This window comes from Magnolia sinica, chromosome 6, assembly GCF_029962835.1.
Source record: "Magnolia sinica isolate HGM2019 chromosome 6, MsV1, whole genome shotgun sequence".
Lineage (NCBI taxonomy): Eukaryota > Viridiplantae > Streptophyta > Magnoliopsida > Magnoliales > Magnoliaceae > Magnolia > Magnolia sinica.
The window spans coordinates 12,802,675-12,819,707 of record NC_080578.1 but is presented as its reverse complement, the minus strand read 5'-3'; the positions used below and the strand labels follow the sequence as shown (position 1 = coordinate 12,819,707).

At 38.4% G+C, this 17,033-nt stretch overlaps 1 protein-coding gene across 1 annotated transcript in view; it reads right to left on the bottom strand.

The window, feature by feature from the left end:
* Positions 1-17,033, bottom strand: part of LOC131249496 (uncharacterized) — an 87,227-nt gene continuing 70,194 nt past the window's right edge. Inside the window, exons 2-3 of the mRNA XM_058250307.1 lie at positions 2,238-2,258; positions 1-2,135 (exon numbers count right to left, since the gene is read on the bottom strand). Of these exons, the coding sequence (XP_058106290.1) occupies positions 1-2,091 (2,091 nt within the window). The 5' untranslated portion in view covers positions 2,092-2,135; positions 2,238-2,258. The remainder of the gene's footprint in view (positions 2,136-2,237; positions 2,259-17,033) is intronic.

Sequence of the window (17,033 nt, the reverse complement as noted above, 5' to 3'; positions counted from 1 at the left end):
TTAAGCTAAACATTCTCCCTGCTTTCTCGAACGCCATTCGTCAATATCTGCTCTCTGAGAATCGCTCAAATCTGAGAACTTATGCTTACTTAAAATTGTCAGAATAGCTTCAGCTTCACCGAGAATATACGCCATATTCCTGGTTCTTTCTTCCCTCACTTCAATGCTGCAGCAGAAACATTCCATGGATATCACACGAGGTAGGTTGGTAAGGCAAGCCCCCAATATGTCCGCAATGGTTGTTTGTAACCATTTGAATAAGGTGTCAGGACTCCCAACCTTGTTTCTGTGGTCCTGTAGAATAGTCTCACAAATCCGGTACATCGAATTGGCAGCCAATACCATTGTAGGCCATTCAAGGTGACTTTTGTCTCCCTCGCCCCCAGCTTTGAACTTATCAATGATTTCCTTTCCAATATCTGCAAGTTTACTGATAATCTTCTCTGTCTGTTTTTCTTCAGTGACTAATTTTCGGAGATCATGGTCAAGCCATTTATCATAAATGTCAATACCAAGCCAGAGTATATCAGCTGCCTCTCTCATGTTACTCAACCCCTTTACATCCAGGTTCTTTTCTATGAGCCTTACATACCTGAGGCCTTTATCTACGGCATGCCATAACGATCTAATTATACTTTTATCAATGTCGGGAAGTGCGATTGCGATACTTGTGAGAGTAACCACGGGCAAAGCCCAACAGTTTGGAAGATTCTCCCCAATTGGTAGAACCTGGTCGCGATCGAACTCAGCCACGCCATTGAAACCTTCTGATGAAGATGATTTTAGAAGTTCAATCAGATGAGTAGGTTCATGTTTCTTGCCCCTCGCAATCCATTGCTCCGTGTCTCGGCGGCCGCTTTTCATGATCAGATGGACCAAGTCTTCCTCCCCTTTCAGATGCAACACAAAATCCTGCAAGTTCTCTGACTTCGAACTCCCATGTCGCTTCCAGCAGGAGAAGAGACTACTAAGCCAACTCACTGGCAGTATAGAAGCCAGCCCAATGAACTTGCAGACTACTACTACTGCAATTTGCATTCCCATACAGGCATCCAGAATTAGATTTTTTGAGACATGGGTGATTTTTCTAAACCGCCTGCTACTAATGCTGAATGGTAAAGGGATTTCTTTCCATTCTGTCAGGCTCTCAAACCAGTACTCCTCTACCTTAAACTCATCTCTGCATCTTCTTCGACTCTCTGGCCTTCTGAAGTTAATAGCATTGAACCATCTAATAGCTGGGGCAATGGTACCAACTCCAACTGCAATCGCCTGAGAAATTAATATCAATTTACTTGACCACATATAGTCGGATTCCCCCTTGCAGAAGTGCAAGGATGAGGATCTGACTGAAGCTTCCAATAAAATCAGTGCACTGAGGAGGCAGAAAGCTCCTGAAGCAGTGCAAGTAGCCGAGCGTCCTAGAACGTACTGAGGACTACTGGTATGAGCCAACATCCAATACTTTTTTACAGCCTCTGTCAATTTATGAACGTTGGACGCCTCCGCTCCAGCAGAAGCCAGTGCATGCTTCTTATCATACTGTTTTTCCAGCAGCTGCTTGGCTGTTGGAACTGTTAAAGAGGAAGAAACCAAGATCACAAGCAAAATGATCATGAAAAACAAGATTACAGCATGTTCGGGTAAGAAAGCATAGATCACGCCAGTACCCATTTGAATAGCGACATTAACGACGACAGTGATCACAAAAATAGCCAAGGCAAAAACGTTCGAGAGCATTTCAGAGTCCTTCATAGTTCCTAGAGAGGTCATGAAGTTGCCCATTGTAGTGCAAATCAGGATGCTGCCGCTGAGCTTGGCAAGCTGTTCTTCACGGCGTGGCATGGATGTGTTCAGATCCACAGGCAGTTTTGTAGCGATGGATAAGAAGGTTAAGGAAGTGGCGTTGAGTGAGAAGAACTTGCAAGGGAACCAGAGCTTCCGCTGACGGAACCCATAGAAGGCGTCGATTGCCATGAAAAGCGCACACACCAGTGAACCTCCAGCTATGTAGAGGCCGATCCATGGCATCGGATGGCTGAAGTTCTCCTCGTTGAGCTCGCCAGTGGCGCTGCAGCCATGCAGCCCCATCTTTTCTCTTTATTATTCTTTCGCTTGCTTGTGTTCTTCTTGTCCTTTTGAAAGATAACCATGAATTTCTTTCTGAAGTGATTATGTAGAAAAGCAGAGTGAAAACAAAAGGGATGACATCAAGAAGCAACACAAAAGAAGAATACCTTGAAATGCTCTTCCCCCAGCTAGACGGCCAAAGTCCCTCCAACTCCCGCACTTCTCTACTTGAGCTAAATCTCTGCTCGCAGAACGCCTTTGAATTATGTTCTCATTAAAGCTCAATCCAGCACTAAGGAGGTGACTCTTTTCTAAGTGTCTCACAAGAGGAAGATTTGCTATCGTCCAATTCCTTTCTTTCCATAAACACCACATGATGCTAATGTGCTTTGCTTGCTAAGGCAGTTGTTAGATACTGATGTCTGATTTAAAGTATTAGCATCTCGAAGGTGTTCTCTGCCTTTTCATACATAATTGCTTGTCCTGAGAAAACCGAATATATGTTGGTGTTGACTTTTCTTGCATGGTAAGGAACATGGAAATTCTGCAAATGGTGAAATGCATGTAGCTATATCCACACCATCCAAATAGACATTTCGACAGAAAATTGACATTTTGAAAAAGAAAATTAAGTTGTTAAAAGAATTTGATAATGATTAGAAAATGAGATTTTAAAAACGCTGAGATTTTGATAAAAAATTAACATTTTGAAAAACAAAATTGATAAGTTTAAAAAAGATTGTGATTTTGAAAAAAAAAAAAAAAAAACTTTAGAAGTTTGGAAAAAAAATGACAATGTTTGAGAAATTTTGAGATTTCGAAATTTTTTTAGATAAAAAAAATTGATTAGTTTAAAAAATTTTGTGATTTTGAAAAACAGAAAGTTTGAAAAAGAAATAACAATGTTGGAGAAAAATTGAGATCTTGAAAAGAATTGAGATAGAAAAAAAAAAAAAAAAACACTAAGATGTTGAAAAACTGATATTATAACCCAAGTATGATAGAAGTGTAATTACAAGAATAACGTATAATGATGAGATTGATCAATTTATATGATCAGGCCATTATAAAGTTGATTTGAACGGTCGGATATGCTTGGAATGTGCTAATTAGGATAGAACAAAATTCAGCTCAATCTAACATGAAACGAATCAAATCCATCCAAAACACTTTTTAAATGTGTATGATTAGTTTGTCTAGATATAAACAGATTTTAGGAACAGAAGAACGGATCGATATACATAAAATACATCAATTTGGCTCACACGGTTATTTATCAGTATTTCTATTAGTATGGCCCACTTGTGATTTGGAGCTTCACAATTTTTGGGATCACTTCCTAAAATAAGATGGGAAAACATATGGACGGTGTGGATTTACATAAAATACATCAAGGTGGGCCCTACAAGATTAGGTAACACCCATTAAGGGAGAGTGGATTACATGTGGCCCCGACCTCACCCAACATAGTGCAGCCCTAACTGTGGGGCCCACCTTGATGATGTGTTGTGTATCTATGTCGTCCATTTGTTTCTCCAGCACATTTTTAGGCAGGGTATAAAAAATTATGCAGATTTAAATCTTAGGTGGACCACATGTTAAGGGTTAAATATTGCATATTAGACCCCGATTATTGTCTGGATTTATAAACATGGTACTGTTTAACGGCTCAATTTAATCATGTTTGTTATGTAAGGTGTATTTACGAGCTTGGGCGTGGATTTAATACTCTGATGACACCAAAGGCAAGGGACAGACCCCAGGGGATCAAAATTGATGGATTTACATGCCATAATCTGAGAAAATTGTGAAATTGAAACTCAAGCGGCCTGAAAGATGTCCAGAATGCAAGATCATAAGGTTCCCATCATTCGTTCGGCTCGAAACTTCATACAGGGCCTGAAGATTATAAATTAATCGTACATGTCGAATTTAAAGCCTCAGATCCCTGTAAAAGTTGTCCATTGGTTAGATTAGCCCACCAAATCTCCGATTTGGGGTCCACTTGATACCTGGTATGCTTCAAGTTTGGTCTTAACCACTTAAAGGGGGTGGCAAAGCAGATGAATGGAATGAATCTCTCATAAACATCAATATGGGGGCCACTGATGTGAGTACATGTGCACAACACATGAGCACCTGCCGTGCACCGCGCCAAGGAGCTCGGTCAGGTGCCCATTGACCGAGCTCTCCTTCCTTAAAACGGATCTTCCATCCGTTTTTCACCTTCTGTCCATCATGTTTCAAACCAAGATCAACTAGATCTTGGTCTAAATCCTCCTATAATTCGAATGGACGGTTCTGGTTAACTATACGGATGATGAGTGGGTCCACAGCGTTCACCCAAGCCTCTGTTGCGAAACAGAGCCGACGCACGTCAACTCTGAATGTATGGTGGCCCACTGATTGATTGCAATAAGAGAATTCACACTGTCCATTGGCTTAAGGACGAAAGACCATCCAGACTTGCTCGGTTATAGATCCAAACCGTGGTGAGCCATGAGATTTTCATTCTGCCGTCCATCTTGCGTTTAAACGGTTAAAAACAGATCTCTACTGCCTCTTGAAATTTCGTCACCTAGGAGATGGTAAAATGGTCCGTATGATTCTAATGGATGGTTCAGATTCATCATATGGACCATGATGGTGGCCCACAAAGCCCCAACCGTAAGTCCTTGTGCGGACGCTGTCAATGAAAACGGAAGATCCGTTGTAAGGAAGGAGAGCTCAGTCAATGGCCTGCTGACCGAGCTCCTTGGCGCGGTGCACGGCGGGTGCTCATGTACTGTGCACATGCACTCACATCGGTGAGCCCCACCTTGATGTTTATGAGAGATCCATTCCATTCATCTTCTTTTCCACCCCCTTTAAGGGGTTAAGACCAAACTTGAAGCATACCAGGTATCAAGTGGGCCCCAAATCGGAGATTTGGTGGGCGGATCTAACCATTGGACCACTTCTACAGGAATCTAAGGCTTTAAATTCTACATGTACGGTTAATTTATGATTTTCAGGCCCTGTATAAAGTTTCGAGCCGAACAGATGATGGGAACCTTATGATTTTGCATTTTATATGTCTTTCAGGCCGCTTGAGCTTCAATTTCATGATTTTCTCGGATATCTGGCATATAAATCTATCAATCTTGGTCCCATAAGTCTGTCCCTTGCCTTTGGTGTCATCAGAGTGTTAAATCCATGCTTTAAGCAGCATGTTTCAGTCCAAGCTCGTAAATACACCTTGCATCACAAACACGATTAAATTGAGCCGTTAAACAGTACCATGTTCGTAAATCCAGGCAATAACTGGGGTCTAATATGCAATATTTGACCCTCAACACTACACCATCGAAAAAAGTGGTAATATAGTTCCTCACCATTAAAAATTACAAAGGGCCCATCATAAGGGTTTAGTATTGTTTATTTGTAATCCAACTTATTGATAATGTCAAGAAGATTTGGATGAAGGGAAATTACAAAGATCAAATTGATCCAAAAATTTGCCTGCAAAAGGTTTTTAATGGTTATTCATCAATGTTTTGATTGGTATGGCCCACTTGAGATTTGGATTTTCTTATGATTTAGAATCACATGCTAAAATATGATGGATAAACATATGGACGGTGTGGATATAGAGAAAATATATACATTAAGGTGGGCCCTACATGGTTAGAATAACACCCATGAAGGAGTAACTAAGTAATAGCTAATCTGCTCTCATTCCTGACCCAAACGCGGATTATCTATTGAACCCAACAATAGCAAGTTTTGCTATTGATGTAATGTTACCACATGTTTTGGGCCCCTCCATGATGAGAATGTGTGCTTCTATGAGCAGGTTGTTGCTGTAAAACAATTGGATAAAGATGGTCTCCAAGGAAATAAGAATTTTTTCGTGGATGTTCACATTGGAAGACCATTTTCATGGTAAGATAGCAATGCTACCACGCTTCATTTTTGGATATCAATTATATATTTAGTTTAGTTTGCTCTTCAGACTAATTGAGCATCCAAATACACCCAAAAATTATATTTGGTCGTTTTTATATTGTGAATGAGGTTCTTATTAAATAATCTTGTGAATTCTTTAAAAAATAACAAATACAATTGTTTTTTTATATTGTAGAAATTTTAGCAATGGACCAAATCCGTTGCAAAGTTCTAAACAAGTCAACAATGAACGGCGGATTTGAAGTCCGTTGCTTTTCTTAAGAGCAGCAACAGACCGCATCCGTCACCAAATTTTATAATGACGAATAATCCATATGGGTTTTTACATAGTTAAGCAACGGATTTTTAAGTGGATAGGATCCGTCGCTTGTTTACGACGGACTGCAACTGTTGCACTTTTGCGATGGATCCCCAATTTCTACGCAGCAAACTGCAACCGATCAAGACCGTTGTTATTTCATTTTGCAACGAACCTAATCCATCACAAATTCACAATTTTGGCAGTGTTTCTTGATTTATTTATATTTTTGAATAAAAAAAAAATAATCATGAAATCATTTACGATGTACAATTTGATCTGTGATTCAATACAATTCTACCCTTATTATGATTTGCCATATGAAAATGATTTTGACAACATTGCCTAAGAAGTTTTTAATGGTGGGAGCTTAATCACTACTGTTTCATGTTTCATGTGGTGCGGTCTAACTAAGATTTGGATTTACTTCATTGTTTTTTTGCTCTCCTTGAAATGGATGGCAAAACAGGTCGGCCCGATGTTCAGGGTCGCACCGTGTTGTCAAAGATGGCAGCCATTGGATTACATTGAGGCAATAGTCGAGTAAATGAGAAGTGCAAATGACTTATATTCAAATAAGGAAAAACTGTCATTATGATGGTATTTACACGACATCACGACAATAATCGCTCATCCAAACAGGTCCTAAATCTCAAGCTCAAAGATTTGACTGCCTTGATGAGTAATGCATTCTAAATATGATCCACACGATACTAATACAAACGGCCACATGAAAACTATATTACAACATTAATCTAAGGACCAACTACCCTCGAAATGATGATCTGCTTTCATTCTCAAGTTCCTTGCTTCAAACTCCTTAATTGATGAAGGCAATTCACGCATAGTTAAGCTAGACATTATTAGCAGGAGAAAGGAGACATAGTTTTCTCGGTTTGCTGAAACGCCATTCATCAATATTTGCCATCTGATCAGGGTCCAAATCTAGGAACATATGCTCTCCTAAAATTACCAGAATAGTTTCAACTTCACCAGGAAGATAGGCAACATCCCTAACACTGTCTTCCCTCACTTCAATGACGCCACAAAAGCATTCCATGGATATCACACGAGGCAGGTTGGTAAGGCAAGCACCCAATATATTAGCAATGGTTTTTCTTAACCATTGGAATAACTTGCCAACAGTCCCAAACTTGTCTTCATAGTCCTGTAGAATAGTCTCACCGATCCTGTACATGGAACTCCCAGCCAATACTTCTACAGGCCATTCGCCGGGTCCTGTCTCTCGGACGCGCCCATCTGTGAAATTTCGAACACTTTCCTTTGCTATCTCAGAAAGTCTTCTTATTATCTTCTCTGCATATTTTTCTTCAGTGACCAATTTGTGGAGATCCTTGTCAAGCCAACGATCATAAACATCAGTGCCACGCCAGACTATATCTGTTGCCTCCTTCATTCTACTTGACTCATTGGCATCCAGGTTCGCTTCTATGAGCCTAACATACCTGAGGCCTTCATTTACAGCTTGCCGTAACGATCTGATTGTATTTTCATCAATGTAGCGAAGTGCGACAGCGATGCTTGTGAGGGTAACCACAGGCAGAGCCCAGCAGTTTGGAGGCTTCTCTCCAATTGGGGGAATCTGGCTGCTAGCTGCTATCAAACTCAGCCACGCCGTTAAAACTTTCTGATAAATTTGATTTTAAAAGGTTAATCAGATCAGTAGGTTCATTGTTCCTGCCCCTTTCAATCCATTTCTCCATGTCTTGCTGGCCACTTTCCATGATCAGATGGACTAAATCATCCTCCCCTTCAAGATGCAATACAAAACCCTGTGGGTCCTCCGACTCCCATCTGTTAGATTCCAAATTCCTCTGACACTTGCAGTAGCAGGGTAAGAATCTACTGAGCCAACTCACTAGCAGTATAGGAGCCAGCCAAACGAACTTGCACACTAGTACTACTGCAGTTTGGATTCCAATACAGGCATCCAGAATTCCATGTTTTGAAACATGGGCGATTTTCCTACATCGTCTACAACTAATGCGGAACGGTAATGGGCTCTTATTCCATTTTACTAGCCTCTGAATCCAGTACTCCTCCACCTTAAACCAGCTTCCTTTTGGGCTCTCGGGGATTCCTTTTCGGCTCTCCGGGCTTCTGAAGCTAATAGCATTGTGTTAGAAATCTAATACACAACGGAGGATAGAAGAAAATGATAATGAAAACGATCAGATCTATCGAGTTCAAGGCTGACTTGAATAGTCAATTTCTCAAGATAGATTTGCTGCCCTTTTTCTGGAAGTTCCAGCAAATGCAAATGAAGGAAATTTGCAAATTGTCTTCAGGATACAGTGAACTCTCAATCCAATTTTCAATACAAAAATTTGCACATTTAAGTATTGATCAGATCCCTAGTTTTGACACTGATATGCCTTAAGACGTTCAGAAAAAACTCAGCAAGAGATCAAATCGAGAGTAATTACACAGAAGATGGTATAATCTTAAAGATAAGAGATACTTCTTCTGGATTATAGTATCCAGGATTTATATCAATTGAAAGGTTATGGATTTCTTCCTGAAGAGGTGCTAAAGTTATGGATGATATAATCTACAACCCACGCCATGCGCGCATGCGCGGACGGTGCTTTGCACTGTCCTCGAGGAGGTTTGAACCCTGGTTGCATAAGCAAAAACCCCTTCTCTTACTAACTGTCTATACACACTATTTATGAAAAGTTTAAATAATTAATATATTTATTTACTTTTTAAAAATAACTTTTATTTTTGAAATTTATTTTTTTATTCTAAAAAACACAACAATCCCCCACAATTTCAAAAATAAAATCAGATTCTAAAACGAATGATATATCAGTATAAATAGGTGCATAAGTAAAGGTATCTTTTGGATTTGAACTTTTACTTTAGTATATATGTATCAAAGTTATGCCAGGTACTTACTGACCCATCAGTCTTTAACTAATGAACTTATATGACTCACCGGACATATAACACACATCTATTCATATATAACTGGAGATTTAAAAGTTCACACATTTCTGGCCTTGTGCGTATCCTTATTTCATGAGTATTCTAGAGACGATCCCAATCTCTTCAAAAGCGGCCTCACTTCTCTACTCATATAGGTAGATCTATCAAAGATAATTCTGCTTCATCTCAGCAAAGTCTGTTTATAGATCTATTAAGAGTTTGTACTCAGCCTCTTATGAAATGTAGAAACCAAACACTGGACTTTTTAGGAATGGGACTCAAATTATTTTTTCTAGTGTATATTTCAGTCACATGCTTGACTTGTTTGTCCCTTTGAACCTAGCCTATATTTCAAAACATAAGTAGGGTTGCCATCAAAAGTAAAAATTATATCTTTATGGATCTTAGTCTCATTCATCTAGTGGTTCTCCTTATCTGATCTTTTGATAAACCTTTTATCAAGAGATTTGCTAAGTTCAGGATGGATTTAATATATTCCATTGTGATTACTCCATCTCTGAGCAATCCTTTAACAAAGTTATGCTTTAGACATACATTTCTAGACTTATCATTATAGGTCTTACTCATAGCACGGCAAAGAGTAGCTTGACTATCACAAAAGATAGATATGGCAGGAGTAGGTTTTGGCCAATATGAAATTTCCATCAGTAGGTATCTTAGCCATTCACCTTCTTTACAAGCAGCGCCAAGTGTAATAAACTCACTTTTCATTGTAGAGTGAGATATGCACGTTTGTTTCTTAGATGCCCATGATATTGCTCCTCCTCCATGAGTGAATATCCTGCCACTTGTAGATTTAGATTCTATGCTATCTGTATTCCAGCTTACATCGCTGTACCCTTCAAGTACAGCGGGATATGATTTATAATGTAGTCCATAGTCTATGGTTCCTCTTAGATACTTTAAAACTCTAGAAATCGCATTCCAGTGTACTTGTCCTGGATTACTGGTATACCTGCTTAGCATTCCTACTGTGAATGTTATATATGGTCTAGTGCAATTTATTGCATACATTAGACTCCCAATAACACTTGCATATTCTTGTTGTGCTTTACATCTACCAGTATTTTTAACCAATTTAATACTTGGATCAAATGAGGTTGAAACTGGTTTATTATCATAGTGATTGAACTTCTTTAACACTTTCTCTAGGTATGAGATTGTGTTAAGGATATTCCATCATTAAGATTATAAATCTTAATACCTAAAATTACACCGGCTTTACCCATATCCTTCATGTCGAAGTTGGTACTTGAAAACTTTTTAGTTTCTTTCACACAGTCCTCATTTTATCCAAATATTAGCATATCATCTACATATAGGCAGATAATGATTTGACTTTTAATATATATGCACTTATCTACTTGGTTTACTCTAAAATCATTAGATTGTATTACTTAATCAAACTTCTCATGCCATTGCTTAGGAGCTTGCTTGAGCCCATAGAGGGATTTGACTAGTTTACACTTTCTTCTCTTGCCCAGGTTGAACAAACCCTTTAGGTTGTTCCATATAGACTTCCTCATCTAGATCACCATTTAAGAATGTTGTTTTGACATCCATTTGATGGATTACTGGTTGGTGAATTGTTGCAAGAGCAATTAAAGTCCTAATGGTAGATATACGAGCAATATGAGTATATGTATCGAAAAAATCGATACCTTCCTTTTGTCTAAATCCTTTGGCTACCAATTGAGCTTTAAACTTATTTATGGTTCCATTAGGATTGAACTTTCTTTTAAAAATACACTTACATCTTATAGGCTTTGAACCTGGTGGAAGATCGACCAAACACCAAGTGTTATTTGAGACTATAGAATCCATTTCATCGTCGATAGTTTCCCTCCAAAACCGTACATCAGGAAATGAGAGAGCTTCACTAAGTGTTGATGGATCATTTTCAATACTTAGTGGTAGAGTAATCTCCTTTCTTATTTCATTTCTATCTCATTCTATAAGAAACATATAGAAATCTGAGCCAACAGATGTTTCTTTTCTTGCCCTTTTCGATCTCCTTGGTTCATTTTCTTCTGAATGAGTGTTAGATTTATCATGAAGGTTGATAGGTTCTTCGTTCATTGGTTCTATTATATTTTCATCAACTTGCCTTTTTAAATGATTATTCATATAGTCTTTATATACTGTATTTTAAAAAAATATAGCATCCCTAGATTCTATAATCATGTTTTTTGTCAGCAAAAGTAGTTGTTTCAAAATCAAAAATCTATATACGGGACTATTAATCCAATAACCCACAAAGGTACACCTGATTCCTCTATGACCTAATTTTACTCTCTTCGAATCAATAATCCTGACTTTTGCTATACTTCCCCATACTTTGTAGTAATGAAGATATGATTTCTTCTTTTTCCACAATTCATATGGGGAGATATTCAATTTTTTATGTGGGATAGCATTTAAAATACGGTTTGCTATTAATAATGCTTCCTCCCACAAATTCAGTGGTAATACAGAATTTGATATCATACAGTTGATCATCTCGACTGATGTCCTATTTTTACATTCCGCTAGGCCATTTTGTTGAGGTGTGTAAGGTGCCGTAAATTTATGGATTATACCATTTGATTCACAGAATTCATTGAATTCATTAGAAGAGTACTCACCTCCTCTATCACTTCTGAGGGCTTTAATCTTTACATTAAACTGATTTTCCACTTCGACATTATAAAACTTAAACTTTTCAAAGGCTTCATCTTTAGATTTTATCAAGTATGCATATGAAAATCTAGTGAAGACATCGATAAATGTGATAAAATATATTTTTCCTCCACGAGTTAAGGTATTATTTAAATGACAAATATCGGAATGAATTAACTCTAAGGGTTGTGTTTTTCTCATGCCAGTCCCAAACAGTTTTCTGGTTATTTTAGAATGGGCACACACATCACATTTTTCTTTTTGTTGTATTTCATAATTTGGTATAAGTCCCAGGATCATCATTCTTTTCATTGAATGATAATTAACACGACCTAGTCTAGCATGCCATAAAGATACTAAATCCACTATATAAACCGAAACATTATTATTATTATTATTATTATTATTTAGTTTAATCATACCATTACATGAATATCCTTTGCCAACAAACATACCATTCTTAGTGATAACCAACTTATCAGACTCAATCACTATTTTGAATCCTCTCTTATTGAGAAGATCGCCTGACACTAGATTTTTAGACATGTCAGGTACATGTAATACATTTGTTAGTGTCAGTCTTTTGCCCGATGTAAACTGAAACTCGACTGTTCCTTTTCCAACAACGTTCGCACGAACATTATTACCCATCTTCACTTCTTGTCCAGTTGTAATACCTTCATAAGTCTTGAAGATGTTTCGGTCCTTCGATATGTGAATGGTTACATCAGTATCTAGCCACCATCCACCATCGGATATTACTGTGTTAGTTTCAGTAACCATTGCTACAAGTTAGTCTTCTGTCATGTAAGCTTGAGCTTTCAGTTGCTTCTTCCTGTGTCGACATTCTTTTATGTAGTGTCCTGGCTTATTGCAAAAGTGACACTTGCCATTTTTCTTTCCTTTTTTCTTAAACTCTGTATCTTTCTTCGGGGGAATAGATTTAGAGTTCTGAATTTTTGGCTTCTTATGTTCTATTATATTTGCTTTGGAATGATTTTTTGAAGCACTTTCTTTCTTGTCTCGGTTTCTGGACTCTTCTTCTATACGAAGATGTCGTTGAAGTCCTTCAATATTGTACTTCCTCTCATCATGTTTCAGTTTTTTTTATAATTAAACCATAATGAGGGTAATTTTGTAATTACTACACCGACTAGGAATTCTTCAGGAAGATCTATACCATCAATCTTCAATTCATCAACCAAGTTCTTTAGTTCGGTTACTTGGGAGAGAATTGGCTGATCATTTTTAAACTTGAAGTGAATATAATTATCGATCAGAAATTTTTGAGTACTGATCTCTTCAGTTTTATATTTTTGATGTAATTTTATCCACAAATCTTTAGCAGAGGATATTTTACGGTATGAGTTATAGATGAAATTAGAGAGGGCGTTTAAGATATGACATTTGCATAGAAAATCGTCCTCCTTCCTTTTCTTTCGTTCTGTCTTCACTTGTTCATCGTCATCGTCATTTGACTCGGTCATAGAAGGCAGATCATCATCTAGGATGTAAGATAACGTCAGAGTTGTCAGAAAGAAAAGCATCTTCTGCTGCCATCTTGAGAAGAATTGACCGTCGAAACGATCTAGTCGTACAAAGTCTTGATTCATAACTTGAATGGAATGAATTACCTCCATTGTGACTAGAGTTAAACATCTGTCTTGAATGTTAGAAATCTAATACATAACGAAGGATAGAAGAAAATGATAATGAAAACGATCAGATCTATTGAGTTCAAGGCTTGACTTGAATAGTAAATTTCTCAAGATAGATTTGCTACCCTTTTTCTAGAAGTTCCAGCAACTGCAAATGAAGAAAATTTGCAATTGAATGTAATTTGCAAATTGTCTTCAGGATACAATGAACTCCTCAATCCGATTTTCAATACGAAAATTTACACAAGTATTAATCAAATCTCTAGTTTTGACACTGATATACCTTAAGACGTTCAGAAAAAACTCAGCAAGAAATCAGATCGAGAGTAATTGCACAGACGATGATATAATCTTAAGGATAAGAGATACTTCTTCTAGATTATAGTATCAGGATTTATATCAATTGAAAGGTTATGAATTTTTTCCTGAAAAGGTGCTAAAGTTATGGATGATATAATCTACAGCCCACGCCACGCGCGTGTGCACACCGTCCTCAAGGAGATTTGAACCCTGGTTGCATAAGCAAAAATTTCTTCTCTTACCGACTGTCTATACACACTATTTATAGAAAGTTTAAATAATTAATATATTTATTTACTTTATAAAAATAACTTTTATTTTTGAAATTTATTTTTTTATTCTAAAAAACCCAACACATTGTACCATCTAATTGTTGGGGGCAATGTTACTAACTCCGACTGCAATCCCCTGAGAAATTAAGATTAATTCAATTGACCACTTATAGTCGGATTGCCCACTGCAGCAGTCTGACGACGATGAAGTAAACGCTCTGACTAAAGCTTCCAATAAATTCAGCGCACTAAGGAGGCAGAAAACTCCTGAGGCAATGCAAGTAACCGAGCGTCCCAAAACGTAATGAGGACTAGAAGAATGGGTCATCATCCAATACTTGTTTACAGTCTCTTTCAATTTATCAACGCAGAACACCTCAGCCTTGTCCACTTCTTCATCAAGAGCCAGTTTATGCTTCTTATGATACTGTTGTTCCAGCTGCTGCTGTTTATGCTTCTTCTTATACTGATGTTCCAGCAGTTGCGTGGCCGTTGGAACTGTTAAAGCAGAAGAAACCAAGATCGCAAGCAAAACGACCTTGAAAATCATGATTATGATGTGCTCAGGTAAGAAAGCATAGATCGCACCGGTACCCATTTGAATACCAATGTTAACGACCATGGTGATCACGAGAATAACCAAGGCAAGAACGTTTGAGAACAATCCAGAGTCCTCCATAGTTCCTAGAGAGGGCATGAAGTTGCCCATTGCAGTGCAAATAAGGATTGTGCCGCTGAGCTTGGTCAGCTGTTCTTCACCGCGTGGCATGGATGTGCTCAGATCCACGGGCAGTTTTGTGGCAATGGCTAAGAGGGTCAAGGAAGCAGCGTTAAGTGAGAAAAACTTGCATGGGAACCAGAGCTTCTGGCGATGGAATCCATGAAAGGCGTCGATTGCCATGGCAAGCAAGTGAAGCTCTAGCTATGTAGAAGCCGATCCATGGTAATGGTTCACTGAAGTTCTCACTGTCAAGCTCACCAATGGCACTGCAACCATGCAGCCCCATCTATTCTCTTGTTATGCTGTCGCTTGCTTGTGTTCTTCTTGTCCTTTTGAAAGATAACCACGAATTTACTAGTGAGGTGAGAATGTAGAAAAGCGTAGTGAAAACAAAAGGGATGCCATCAAGAAGCAGTACAACCGTGTGTTCCTCTTGTCAGTTCATAAAAGAAAACACGAAATGTTCTTGCCTCGGCTCGCTGCTGCAATAGCCAAAAGGCCGTGTGGGTTGGTCCTCAGAGGCCGTGTGCTTTGGTATGGTTGTTTGGTATTTATAAGGTGAGAATGGCGTCGAATTCAGAGCTGATTCCGGCAAAAATTCAAAGATTGGCCGAAAGTGATGATAGGAGAGTTAGAAAGAGATAAGAGCCTAGAAGATGAGAGAGAAAGAGGAATATTACAAAGCTTAGAAGATGCCGCATGACGAAAATAGCAAACCAGTTTTAAAGCTTGAGCCCACAGCAAGAAATTAATAGAAATAAATTCTAATAAATTTGTAATTTGATTGATGAATGAATAAAACGAGTTCACAAACCTTTAAATAGGGATACCAAGCCATGCAAGTGATCCATCTTGGCCATGAAGCTGTGGAGGAACACTCAACTCAAGCCATAAACAGGCCGGATAGAGGAATATATTAACAGAGGCATATTTGCTACTCCTAGGATTCCAACACTTGACCATCGACTCTGATACCATCTCAAACAACCAGTTGCTCTAAAAGCTTAAGCTGTACTTCCGTTACAAGATGGGTGTGTAACAGGATGGACCTATTGATTCAAGCCATGTGGCCCACTTGAATTTTGGATCTCTCTCTCTTTTTTTTTTCTTTTTTTTTTTTTGCCAACCCCTAAAATGAGGGGCAGGATGATATCTCAAAAATATCACAGTGGGCTTCATGACTTTTTCAACAGTCATATTGAGAGGGGTTGTTTCAATGGTGGCATTCAATTGCAAACTATTTCAAGCCATGTAGCCCAATTGACTTTTGGATTTGCTTCATTTTTGGGCCCAATCCCTCAATGATCTAGTGGATAGGGTGGATTATCAAAAACATCACATTGGGCCCCACGAATCTTTCAACCTCGTTTAGTACCAACTATTTAGTATCATGTGGCCCACTTGAGTGTTAGATCTACCTGATATTCTGGCCCACCTCCAAAATTTATGTGCCTAAAATGGTGGACAGGTTGAATTTCTCAAAAACATCACGACGGACCCCACAACTTTTTCACCTAGAATGAGTTCCACAGTCGGCATTCAGTACTGATTGTTTACTACAATGTGGCCAACTTGAGTGTTGCATCTGCCTGATTTTTGTGCCAACGCCCTAAAATTGTGTCTAAAATAGCTGATGGACTGAATTTCTCAAAATCATCTTGGTGGCCCCACGACTTTTTCAGCCAGAGAGGGTTCAATGGCCAGCATTTAACATCGTTTGTTCATGTTCCTGCCATGTGGCTGACTTTCTTTTTTCTTACACACACAATCACACTGCAATGGAATTTCACCACAATAGGTACTGAAAACCATGGTCTCTTGTTGAAACTCTAATGAGTCTACCACTGTGGCATAAGTATTTGAACTTTGTGACCACCCCTAAATTTATATATGTGGGTAAAATGATAGACGGGTTGAATTTCTCAAAAACATCACAATGGGCCCCACGACTTTTTTAAATGGCCATAAAAACAATCTAAAGAGAGTTCAATGTTTGGCATTCAATACCCTTGCCGTGTGGCACAATTGAGTTTTAGACCTAACTTATATTTTGTCCCACGCCCTATCACGAGTAGGCAAAACAGATGGACAAGGTTCAAACACATCATCGTGGGCTCCGTGTGTTTCAACGGTGG